Source organism: Notolepis coatsorum, assembly GCF_963971535.1.
Source record: "Notolepis coatsorum genome assembly, chromosome: 14".
Taxonomy (NCBI): Eukaryota; Metazoa; Chordata; class Actinopteri; order Aulopiformes; family Paralepididae; genus Notolepis; species Notolepis coatsorum.
In genome coordinates, this window is record NC_140178.1 from 40,304,308 (window position 1) to 40,317,981 (window position 13,674).

At 41.7% G+C, this 13,674-nt stretch overlaps 1 protein-coding gene across 1 annotated transcript in view; it reads left to right on the forward strand.

The window, feature by feature from the left end:
* The first annotated feature begins 2,372 nt into the window (after nucleotides 1–2,372).
* clcn7 (chloride channel 7) overlaps nucleotides 2,373–13,674 on the forward strand; it is an 84,155-nt gene continuing 72,853 nt past the window's right edge. The window contains exons 1-3 of the mRNA XM_084329087.1: nucleotides 2,373–2,588; nucleotides 3,271–3,345; nucleotides 11,125–11,190. Coding sequence (XP_084185213.1) covers nucleotides 2,475–2,588; nucleotides 3,271–3,345; nucleotides 11,125–11,190 — 255 coding nt within the window. The 5' untranslated portion in view covers nucleotides 2,373–2,474. The remainder of the gene's footprint in view (nucleotides 2,589–3,270; nucleotides 3,346–11,124; nucleotides 11,191–13,674) is intronic.

Consider the following 13,674-nt stretch of genomic DNA (forward strand, 5'->3'; position numbering starts at 1 on the left):
AACTTCACAATCACGTTTTTATTCTTCTCTCTTGGAGGGGACCAATGTCTCTGGAATCTTGAATGTTTTATTTGTATATGCATTTGATTGATTGATTGATTGATTGAAAACTTTATTAACAGATTGCAGAATGGGTACAATACAGTACAGCTCAATACACACAATTGTTAAGGGGATGCATGTGAGGTTTCTGTTCCTTGCTCTCTCACTCGTTCTGTTCCTTTAACCACCCTCGCTTTGTTTTCATTCATTTTCTGTCAATTGGTTCTATTCCCTCGTTCACACGTTTCTCCCCGTTGACGTCATCAGAGACGTCGCTGATTGGTTCTCTCACTTCCCCACGCTTTTCAATCACTTTCCCCAGCTGTCACTGCTTTTCAATCAATCGATCCCTCATTATTTATACCCCGTTTTTCCCCACCCTAAGTTGTTGGATCGTCTTGATTTGTCTCTGGTTATTTTTCCCCGTTGCTGCTGCTGCTGCCTTTTTCTCTGTGCTGTTCTCCAGGAATTCCTAGAAGCCTTCGCTTGGATACCTGCTCCCGTGGCGCGCGCTCGCCTCCACTGTTGTTCCAGTTCCTTTTACGCATCTCGTCTGGGTGAGTTATCTATTTGACTGTCTTGGCCTATTCCGTTTTTCGTGTGTAACTTTTACACTGAAGACTACCACCTTTTTGTCAAACAGTCACTCACCCAGCCATTATCTATTTTTGCTTATTCCTTTATGGAATAATATTTTTGGGATCTTCCATCTCCCTCTGTGTGTTTGCTCACACCGAAGATATTATTTCACAATTGGACTGTGTTTGGATTTTGCTCACTGTGTGTTTACATGAAGATAATTCACTGGGACTGTGTAAGGATTTTGCTCACTGTGTTGTTAACACGAAGAGTTTCACTTGGGCTGTTTTTGGAATTGTGCTCTCTGTGTTGTTAACACGAAGAGATTCACTTGGGCTGTGTTTGGAACTGTTCTCACTGTGTTGTTAACACGAAGAATTGTACACCCTGTTCTCCTGCTCGTTTTAAGACTGCTCTGTCACTGACTCGTTCCCTCTCTCCCTCTCTCGGTCTCGCAACAACATCTGAGAATCCACCGAGAGAATTCTGCAGAGCGGTTCAGAAGTCAACACCTGCTTCCCAAGACTACCCTCACGGGAGAAGCTGCAGAGCAGCAGAACTTTGCCCCTTGATCATTGTACCTGTCTTGTTTGACCTGCTTTCCCTGTTTCTCTTATTCTTAGTACCAAATAAACAAGCCCTCGTATTTGGCAACTCTGAATCCTACTCTCTTGTGTCGTTGCGTTTGGGGTCGGTGTCAAACCATAACAATGCAGACCAGAGAAAGACTTTCGTCTTGTTTACATCAGGGTCCCCCATTTTCAATTCATCAGGACATATATGACATACATGACATACAGATAGACAGTACTGCTACATCTATACATTTATGACATACCAGATTTGCAAATACAGTACTGTTTGTGATACAAAAGAGTATACACATTTGACGTACAAACTGTACATTGGGGAGGTTGGGTAGGTGGGGTGGGGGGGGGGGCTGTACATTGGAGGTGGTTCGGTGGGTGGGGTGGGTGGGGGGGGGGGTTGGGCAGGAGGGGTGGGGGGGAACACTGTACAATTAGGCTATACTGGGCTACATATTTGGGATGGGTAGCCTACTGAGGGGAGAGCAACATGTTATATTTTATATTGTTTATCACATTGATAGCATTGCATCTTGTATGTAAGGATTCGATTCAGTTTGTGTGTGTGTGTGTGGGGGGGGGGGGGGGACTAAAGATAATTTGATCTATACTATGCCTATGTCTAATATTGTTGTTGTTTCCTCTTATTATTATTATTATTTTTTTTTTATCTTAACCTACCACAAGAATACAGTGGCGGGATACATCATGCAGTACAATACCAGATCGTAAAGGGATTGAGTATCTACTGTCTATGGTCAGAGTGCCAACAGAAACCATGCTGGCTATTGATGGCAACAATTGGAAAATAAAATCTGTTTCACATGAGTTTGGTATCTCCTAGGTTTCCTGTTGAATGATAAGGCCTAATTTAATTGGTCAAATTACATTTTATGAAGATGAAAACAATCAAACATATTTTTTCAGAATTCAGAAATAATCAGAAGGGTGGAAATTAATCATTGGGATTATTTTATTTCCGTTGTTAGTAAGGGTGGGAGTGGGACTGGGAGAGCCACATATGTTTAGGCGTAACAGTCGTGAATCTGTCGGCTGTGATGAACTACAAAACTACAGATCCCAGACTCCGACCGAGAGACCGTTTTGGGCCTACACGCCACCCTTACAAAGTGTCACGAGTTTGCTTTCATTGGTCATGGGGAACTGAGATTGAATGAGTAACAGTTAGCCAAAAACAATCGCAGTTTACTCAACATTGGAGTGATTGTGAGAGTGGTAAGCTATCGGAGGCTATTATCACCTATCATGGCCAACATTACGAAGAAAGTGTCGTGGTCCAGCCGAGCTGACGAGTCCGGGATAACTGGGGAAAGGGCGCCGCTACTCAACGGTTCTGAACAAGTCCGATTCTCCAGACAGGTAAACGTTAGCATGTTGGGTTAGCTGGTTGGTTCCCCCAGCTGGCTGGCTCCTGCAGCATTAACAAATGCTGTGTCATGTTTTTCCTACAGAAAAACAAAAAAAAACAAGGCCAAGTCATGTTTTGAATTGCTGTGATATTGATGCATTTGACTGACTCTTTTGGGTTATTGCCAGGCGTGCATGGAGGTTTTTGCAAACACAAAACAAGCTAATCTAACAACAACAACAACAACACACGTTTTGGGGATTCTGGTGAAGCTTTTAGGTTAGCTTGCTGCAGCAGACGGCCGTATACTGTGCCCTACAGGCTACACCACACTGTCCACAAAAAGTCCAATGAAAATGGAAACATTGAGGAAATTCCACCTTTTCTCCAATGCAGTCACCACCACAGTAGTCAGTCCACATGCACGCTATGTTGTCCAATTTAATTGTCTAGTTAGGCAACTCCATTAACAGTTTCCTGTACAAATAGCAGAGTTCCACAGCCATTTGACAAAAGTATCACACACACTCAAGCACACTTGTTGTCTTTACTCTGATTCAATCCAGAACCTGACTTCTGCATTTGGGTTCGGTAGCAACATGTAGTAGATATTACATGTTCCTGTGGCTTTCCACCACACATAGGATAGCCTCATATTTTTATATTGCGGTGTGTAATGTCTTTGGTCCATAGCTGTCGGGTGGCCGTATATTTCAGATAGGCAGACTCAGCACGGTGGATTTGGAAGAAGAGATCCCGTCAGATGAGGTAAAGTCTGAGTCCAGAACATTCTCTCTTGTCTTTCTCATCATTCCATTGTGGCTTCTAGAACCTTGGTCTATTAGACCCAGTTACTTGGGGTGGGGTAAAAAGTAGGGATGCACAAATACTGATATTGTTCCGATACCAGGCTAAAGGAGTATCGGTATCTGAGAATTTCCCTAATTCTAAAATCCAATACCAAGAAATGTGTCGGGAATCAAAGCAAAGTCACTTGATTTGCTGCATTTTTGACACATGTTAGATTTCTCTGATAGAAAAAATTGATTATATATCGCAAAATAGATTTAATAAATTTGTATAAATACATTTGGCAGCACGTGGCGCTATGTTTAGCACTGTTGCCTCACAGAAAGAAAGTCCAAAACCCCTTTCTGTGTGGAGTTTGCATGTTCTCCCTGTGTTGGTGTGGGTTTCCTCCCACACCAAAGGTACTGGCATTACATCTGGAGTTGGTACCTGGTCACTGCGCTGTGTGGCTCCCCACTGCTCCTAAATAGTTGGATGGGTCAAATGCAGAGGATGAATTTCCCCAAGGGGATTAATTAACTTTATGTATTATATTACAATAATCTTTGCCCAATGACCCCAAACTGATGGTCCTCCTAGTCTATGCTGTTTAGTAAAAGCAACAGATCGGATTAGTACTCGGTATCAGGCCGATACTTAAAGTTTAGCACTCAGAATCGGAACCATAGACATATATAAAGGCAGTGATGGGCAAGCTACTTGTAGCTAGCTACTGCCCAACACTGCCAGTGATGGGCAAAGTAGCTTCAAAGTAGCTAGCTACTTTGCCCATCACTGGCAGTAAGTAGCTTCAAAAAGGCTAGATGACTCACCCACGCTGCTGGCCAATGGAGACTGACGTTGCCAGTGCCACATGGTGGCCATCTTGCCACAGGCAGCACTCCCACTCATAACATGAATGTCTATGGTGCATACACTATTGAAATAACCATAGCTTGCACAATTTTCAACCGATTTGGTTTGTTTAACGTCAGATGTAGTTATCATACTGCATACTTATAATGAACTTTCATATGAAAATAATTTCAACATGTCCAAGCATCCTGAATCATAGCCACGTTAACGTTTGTAATAAACCAAACCGTTTGTAAATCCGTCCAGGTTTCAGCGAGTTATGAGTATTTTTGTTTGTGCAGATCACTCGCCTTACAACAGCTACCATAGATCGTACCAGAATAGTTGACTGTGACAAGATGGCCGCTGGTGAACTACGCTGGAGACTCCGCCTTGCACCATCTAGTTATATCTATGTGGGAAACGATCTATTCATTAAGTCTTAAGTTGAACTGACCTTTTATGATCCAAGACCAAAGCGAGAAAGGGTAGTGTGCAACAATAAACTTATAGTATGATTTATTTTGAGTTCCTGCTAATTATGCTAAATCAAGCGACCTTCACAGATTTAATGTGACTCAAGAATACAAGACATTAAGCCTTATAAGCCCAATTTGTGACATTTGCATCAATGTGTGAGTGTTGAGTGCACAAAGTTGAGACGCTTACTGAAAGTACAGTAATAGCTACAGTACTGGGTTATCTACGACGAGGCCTTATATAAGCTTTATATTAATTCAAACCAAGCTCAACATTATGACTATCAAAAAGCCTGAAGAAAATTTTAACACACAAAAATACCCAACCTAATAATAAGCAGGGACACCCGCAAGAGTGCGACTGACTCATGTACAGCAACAGGCACGAGTTTTGAGAAGTAGTGATGAATGAATTTATTTAGGTCTTGTACTTGATGAAGTTCCCAAAAGGTCTTGGGTCCAGCTGGATTGAGAACCGATGACGGGTTGTGGAAAGATTAATGGAAGCAACAGATTATTCTGGAGAAATGTGTATCTAAAGCTATTTGCAAGGTTGACCAGTTCCCCTCCATTGTAAGGTAGAATAAAATACTGCAGGTTAGTATGAGAGGCTTTACTAGATTATCATGCTAAATATTGGCCATAAATAAGTTTTGGTTGTTAAAAACAATCCTACCCCTATAAAACCACTGTTTTCAGCTACATTGCATGGGAACAATCCCACTTCACCAGAGGTCCAGAGCCTTATGACTTGCTTTCCTGACCAGCTTGAAGATCTATGAAAACCGTATCTCCTTCTTTTATACCAAGACATCCATCGCCCTCTATGTCCAAAGCTCATTAGTTTCAGTTCTGCTGTTCAGCTGGTTGGAATGTTGTCTTCCATACTTTTGAAATGCTGGGTTTGTTGTCTTGGTAGAAAACGAAAAGATTGTGTTCAGTGATGCGTGTTCTTGTACTTCAGGCTGTGAGCATGTGAATCTGTGTCAACCGCTTCGATTTGTACGCTTGTTGCCTTACGTCCTGTAATGGTTTTCAGATTGTGAGTTGGCCACACCTAGGCCTCGAGAAGATTAAAATGGATTCCCCATATTATTCTTTAGAAGTATGATTTGAAGTAATCCTCATATTCCCTCTTAAGTCCATACAAAGCTAGACTGTAGGCTAGTAGTTTTGTATTCTAAAAAGCAGGATTCATTTGGTCCTTCATGATGATCAGTGTTGGGTAGGGTTGGGTACCGTTCAACATTTGAACCGATACCGGTACTAGTGCCAGTTCCTGGAATCTGGTATCGGTACCCTACTGTAGCCCACTTCTCAATTTCAACATTGTTATTTATTTAGAACATTTTGTTATTTATTGTTGTAACACACCACACAAAATAAATCGCATGATCATGTATAGGGAGGTGTAGTGGTTACGTCATTGCTGTTTCCGGCCGGTCCACCTCGCAAAATTGCAACGTATTTCCCCATTGCCCATTTCTAAATTGTGTCGTTTAAAACAAATAAAGCATTAATTTGCATGGTGTACCTTTTCTGTGCATATTCATCCACAATCTATAGCTCAACATGAAAATATTCGCAATTAATCGTAAAAAAAAAAAGCCGGGTTTTATTTCAACCAAAAATGCTTAAACAATAATGTTAGTGATAGAAGGGAACAAATTTTGTGCAAAAATGGAAAGCTTGCCAATGATCATGAGGCAGAATTGTTACAATAGCCGGTAATCCATTTTCCCAATGATAAATCCCTATGGGGACCTCGCGGTAGGGCTGCACGATTTTGGGAAATAATCTTAATTGCGATTTTTCTGACAGATATTGCGATTGCGATTAAATTCGCGATTATAATAAAAAAAAAATTAAGCAGCCCCACAGAGGTTTATTGTAAAATGCGGCTTGCATCTGGCCTACGCGGTGGGTGTTTTCGGGACACCGAGCCTGAAAATGTTTCTTTTTACCTGGAAATCGATACCGGTACCCAACGGTACCTTTTATTCTGTACTTTACTCTCCCTCTCTGAAGTCTAAACTTCACAACACGCAATCTAAAACCCCTTACCTCCCTCTCCCAAACCGATCGTGTATCTCAATGGGATGCTACAACTAGGAAGCCTTCACGCGTTGACTCGATGAAACGCCCACATCCATACTTCAGCAATTCGTGACGCGAAGTGGGAGATATCGGGGTCTATAAAAAAATCCCATATGTCCTAGTAGGAATTACCACTAGGAGGCTGACGTGAATGGTTTTTCCCAGTCGGAAGCTGGTCCTTCCGCTTCTTCCCACGTAACGTGAACGCGGCATCACAGAGCGAGCCGCGTATTTCCGTATTTTGGCTGCCTGGTGCGCATGCGCTGTGACGCCAACGGCGGAAATACACGGCTCGCTCTGAGTACCACTCGTTTTGTAACAATGATTTAAACTGTTTATTAGCAACTCCGAGCTTTCAGACCCCAGCGCCTCGCTGTGTGAAACCCATATTGTACGCTGGGTACCTGTGAAATTCATATCTGATATATTTTTGACACACCTCGAGCTGGGAAGCAGTGCTTGGTGCTCCAACGAGCCTGGTAGCAACATAGCTGAGAGTGACTGTGTATTAAAAAGGCTTGCACATCGCAGTCACGTAAGGGGCTATGTGTTGGGGTCACAAGAATGTATCAGAATAGGCTATTCTGAAAATGTGAGTTCCCTCTGAAAAAAGTCTGTAAAACCACTGATTGCCGGCAGTCTGTAAAACCACTACTTAGCCTACAGTCTGTAAAACCACTGATGGCAGTCTGTAAAACCACTGACGGTCTGTAAAACCACTACTTGCAGTCTGTAAAACCACTGGTGACAGTTTGTAAAACCACTGCTGACAGTCTGTAAAACCACTACTTGGCCTACAGTCTGTAAAACCACTACCGTACTTACCCTACTAGGGCTGACCTTCGAATATTTTTTTGGAATTCGAAGCTTCGGGGGAGAGATTCGATTTTAATTCGAAGCTTCGAGATAAAAAAAATAATAAATCTTAAATTCTTTAACACATTCCCTGCCATGCAATTTGAGCATCTTATACCACTCTCTGCCAGCACTGTAAGCCTATGGAGATGTTCACCTTCTTTGCAGGGCTATAACCTTTTAAATTGTATTACTAAATTGACATTACTATGGCCCATTCAACATCGATTATCTATCGTTCAGGATGTAGGAACGTTTGACTTTTTCATTCATAGATTCATTCAAAAAATTTCAACTGTACATGATCCTAAACGTTATGACTGATCATGCGCAGATGAACGGGGGTGGGGGTCGTTTATAATTCCGTGATCATCAGTAAATGCTTTCTGTAGTATGGGTGATATATTGATCAGAGCAGTTTACATGGATAATAATAAACAAACGCGCTGAAAATGACGTCAGCGTCCTCTTACCGTTCGACGATGAGACTGGAGGAAAAAGATCCCACTTATTTGACGGCGATCTCCTAAATCCATTTCCGGTGTGTATAATCATAATAAACGACCAAATCGTATCGATTATTGCGTTATGGCAGCGATCGCTACACACGGACGTGTGTATACAGTCCCGCAACAATATGCAAGTGCCGCACGCATTTCCCAGATGCACAGAGATCGACTCGTCCATTTCCGGTTTGGCAACTCGCCGATCATCCACCAGGCGGCAGTATTGAAGCGTTGCAGAGTTGTGCATGCTCCCACTGCATCAGACCAGGCTCTGTGAGGGAATTATGAATAACATGGCGAAAAAATGAAATATGATCTCAATAACGTTGTATGCCGTGGATTGGCAGAATTCGCATGAACTTGAAACACGTCGTAAGCCATTTCCGATGTGGGATGTGTTAATATATATATATTATTTTTTTATGTTGTGGGACTTGTACACCACTTTGTTCAGACTTTGTCAGTGCTGTAAAGTTTAAAACTTTTTAAATCTTAGACAAACGAAACACTTTGCTTTCATGAAATATTGTAAGCCGTCATTTGAGACTTTATAAAAGCAGCACAAAGCTGTCGGTGCCGAGTCCGACCTCAAAGAGAGGCAGAGTTGATTTTGCACCAATTTTTTTTTTAATATAATATATTTTACTATATTCGCATATTTTTTTTCATATTCGAATCCCATGCCCATCGAACGAAGCTTCGAAGTATTTAAGATAGCCTTACCTACAGTCTGTAAAACCACTGATGGCAGTCTGTAAAACCACTACTTAGCCTACAGTCTGTAAAACCACTGATGGCAGTCTGTAAAACCACTACTTACAGTAGGGCTGGCCCGGCTGGGCGATAAAACGATAATGATAATTATCACGATATATTTGAATAATCGATATCGATTGATAATAAAAAAAATATATCAATACATCTTTTTCTCTTTTTCTTTGTGACCTGCAACAGAGCAGTTTTAAAACCAGAGACAGACTTGTCTTTCTTGCCTGCAACTTAAAGTAATGGCTTTGCTTGTCCAAATGACAATACTGACCAAATTGAGATTTATTTTTCTCTTTATTTATTTATTTTGTTTGCTTTCTAATTTAAAATACAGTTTGAAACCGTCTGTACACAGTAGGCTATGTGTGCTAGCAGAGCTAGTCTCCAGTTGCGAGTCACGGTGCACATGTGCGGTGGTTTGTCCACCAAAAAAGCGCCAAAAGATAGAAAAGAAACTAGCAGAGCCAGAACTATTCAACTCCCCTGGAGCCACAGCCAGCAGAGAAGCCTGTTTACTTTAGCTTTCAAACAAGCTGCAGCCTGAGAACTGGATTGTGAGGGGCTGTAACACTAAAGATGGCGGCAACGACAAAGAATTGCTGCAAAATAAACATCATCTGTTGTTTAATTTTTAATTTTTTTTTAATACTTATAACAATAATGACGGAACAATAATAACAGAAACAGATGGAAACGGATGATCCGCTGTGGCGACCCCTGACGGGAAAAGCCGAGAGAAAAAGAAGATGACAATATCGATAATTATCGAGTGATATGATAACATTATCATTATCGTGATAAAATGTTTGGCTTACAGTCTGTAAAACCACTGCTGACAGTCTGTAAAACCACTACTTAGCCTACAGTCTGTAAAACCACTGCTGACGGTCTGTAAAACCACTACTTAGCCTACAGTCTGTAAAACCACTGCTCACCGTCTGTAAAACCACTACTTAGCCTACAGTCTGTAAAACCAGACCAGACCACTACTTACAGTCTGTGAAACCACTGGTGACCGTTTGTAAAACCACTGCTGACAGTCTGTAAAACCACTGCATGTGCATGTGAAATGGTGTTTTTGGTTTGCTTGTTGTTGTGTTTGTATGCACTCAAAGATTCCATTAGAATGCATTGTTGCTTAGGTGGCCGAGCGGAGATTGCGTTCGTCACCAGCCCCGGAGCTGAGCTGGATTTGCCTGTTCGAATCCAGCTCACAGCTCCGGGGTTGTCACCAGCTTGGCTGGCCGTCTGCACTGATACAATTGGCTGTATCAGAGGGTGGGAGAAGCTGGCGGGGTGGGTCCGGGTCGTTGTAAACAGCGACTCCTACAGTTCGGTCGGGGCGCCTGCTAAGCGCGGATTGGACGTGAGGGGGATAGTGTGGTCCTCCCACACGCTACGCCCTCTCAATGAGAATCCGCGCTGCCAGGTGAAAAGAAGCGGTGATTGGCTGGACGTGTGTCGGAGGAAGCACGTGGTAGCCTCCACTCTCCCAGATGATCTGACTGTGGGGGGTAAGTGCGCAGCGACCAGGAAGGGACTGGGAATTGGCATACGACTAACATTGGGATGGGAGAAAATCGGAGGAAAATGGAGGGGGGAAAAGACAAAAAAGAAAAAAAAAAAAAATGCATTGTTGCACGGTGTGGGTGTTTCAGTAGGTGTTGCATTGTCTACCTTGTCGCCTCCTCTGGGGGGTATTTCACAAAGCAGGGTTAGCCCTTAACTAGATAACTCTGTCAAACTAAACGTCAATATTAGGTTTATAGGAATGTGATTCAGTCACATATTGACAATTGCTAGTTATTAACACAATGTCAGAAGTTGGTCAGTGTTTTTGGAAAGTTATCTGGCTAATTGCGTAATTCTACTTTGTGAAATACCTCCCCTGCTTTAACTGTGCTGAAGTGATTAAAGCTGCAATATGTATAAGTCTGGACACCTGGCTGGGTGGTCAAACTATCTACCCTGTCTGGGCTTTTTTGCAGCTTTAATTGCGGGATAGTCTGACTCTGAAGCAATATGGCTCATTCATATTGTGCATTCACTCCACTCGCTGTTGTCATATCCACAGTGTTTGACTCGGTGATGTCAGTGACCGCCTTCTCGCATCCTCTTCGCCCATGTGCTTCTATAGGTCAAAGGTCATAGGTGAGTGTTACTGTGGTAACCCCTATTCTCTCTGACCCCTCCTGCAGGACTCATCGAGGGGCCGACCAAAAGAGATCCCTCACAATGAGAAGCTGCTCTCTCTCAAATTTGAGGTAAGCGAAAATACATTTTGAGTACTAAACGAAAAATTAAAAGATTTACGCGTACAACTTGCACATAGTTTCTTTTTTATCCACTTTCTCCTTATTTTGTATGGATGAAAAAATTATTTCTTTTTCACATATTGAACGATAGATAGTCGATGTCAAATGGGCCATAGTATTGTATCCATAGCTATAATATAGAATATAGTTATAGCCCTGCAAACACTGCCACTTATTCCTATCTCTTAGAGCTTGGTGTGGTAAGTACAAACGATGCTCAACTGCGTGGCGTCCAATGAGTTAATTAATGGCATTGCAATGCATGATAATAAAGTGTGATGACAAACCAAAACTTGTTTTTGCCTTCCCTTCAAATATTGAACATCTCATTTTGAGAGAAATATTAGTTATATGTGGCTTTTATCATTCATTTAGATTTAGAGTTGTTCCGATACCGATACCAGTATTGGAAATGCCTCCGATACTGCCTAAAATGCTGGTATCGGTATCGGCGAGTACCCTCTAATTCTATGCTCCGATACCATATGACGTAATTTATAAACAACACGTGCAGTATCCTCCTACTGAGAGTGAGCATTATAAAACAAATGTGTTTTTAATCGACCGTGAATTAAAGTGTCAATGCTGTTTGTCATTTTAACAGCAGATACTTTCTTAAATGCCATCGTCCCGACAGCAGTGTGATGGGGAGCTCTGATGTATTTGCTTGCTGGTGTTATTAGCATTAGCTGAAGAGCTAACCGAAAAGCTAGTTTTAGCTTTAACGTTACCTTGGCTAAAGTTGGGGCTATTCATAATCCAGCAATAATGGCTGCAGACCTGCAAGCAAAGTACAGCAAGTTGGCAAAGGAGTATTCCAAGGTAAATCACTTTTTCACCAGTAACGTTATATTGTCTTGTTTCCATCTAACCTAGCTCGCGTTAACTGCTAGCTCATGCTAACGTGGCTAACTGATCAACCTCTCCCACATGCACGCAATTAATGACATAATGAGGACAGCCATGATACCGGTGACAATGTTTAGCTTTTAGTGCCAAATGATAAGAGTCTGAGGCGGAGTCTCAAAAGAGAATGTTGAATATTTATTGTGCATTAAAAATCACAACAGAGCCTCTGCTACTACAGTAGCTAACCTAAACGGAGCCGACTGGATAGGAAGTGCAACAACGTGTAACCTCCGTGCGGAATCAATGTCACAACAACCTTTCCGTGGGTGAACTCATTGAGCATAGTTGTATAATACTAATCTATACAATCAGCTGTTGTTGAATAAATACCATTACTTTATAGTTATTACAAAAAAACAGTAGGCTATATATAAAACTGTAGCTAAAAAAAATAAAAAAAAATAAAAGGTTTTATAATTTATAATCATTTTAAATGTATGCACTGGTATCGGATCAGTATCGGTATCGGCCGATACCCAAAGCTTAGGTATCGGAATCGGATCGGGAAGGAAAAAATGGTATCGGAACATCTCTAATTTAGATAGCAGAAGTAACTATCACATTATCATACTTTCATCACTATTTGATTTGGATACGATAAGCGATGATATTGAATTATCGTCCGGCCCTAGTTACAGCACACCTGTAAATCGACCTGTAAATCCAGATATACCAAGGAGACGGAGAAAAACTTGTTATAATGGCATGAAGATTGAGTAGACTTAGTGCACCTGCCCACCTCCAATCCCTTAAATCACGCCGGCATTCATCTTGGTCCTTCCCATATGCTTAAGTGGCTAAAACGTAGACCTAAGTTCATTGGCTGGCTGTCAACAATGCGATAAGAAATGCTTATTGCTGCTAGGGACAAACGCACACATGCACAGACACGCGTGCTGGTCATACCCCCCTCTGCGTGTTGCTGCAACTAAAGGCTGAGATGGTGTAAATGAGCAACCTTGTCTTATTGTAATATTGGAGTATTGATAAGTTTTACAAAATGAACACGAACACCAGAGTGGACCATAATAAAAGTGTTGTGAAATAACTGTGGAGGGATGAGAAGAAACCTGGGATGTCATGGAAACGTTCTTATTATGGGTGTAACGGTACAAAAACCACGGTTCGGTACGTAACTCAGGGGTGATGTAGTGTGCAGTTACTGTTAAGTAGGGCTGTCAACGAATATTCTATATTCAAATTAATAAACGACTTGTAAAATAAAATTATAATTCTATTCGATTGTGGGGAGCATGAATGGGCATGAATGCGGGCATGATTGCGCTGCATGACCGATAGGAGACACGCAACGTCACTTTCATTGAGTGACAAACAACAACCGCGACCATTGATTTTCACTCTTTGGAATACTTCGGATTTTTATCAATTTGTGGAACATCGAGACAAAGTTGTATGCAAGCGATGTAAACTCTACAGCTGGCCTACCTTTTTTTTATGCTAGCGCTATTTTGGGAGTTTTAGCGTCAATAATGTAAGTAGCCTACTTTTCAGTTTTTAGCACTT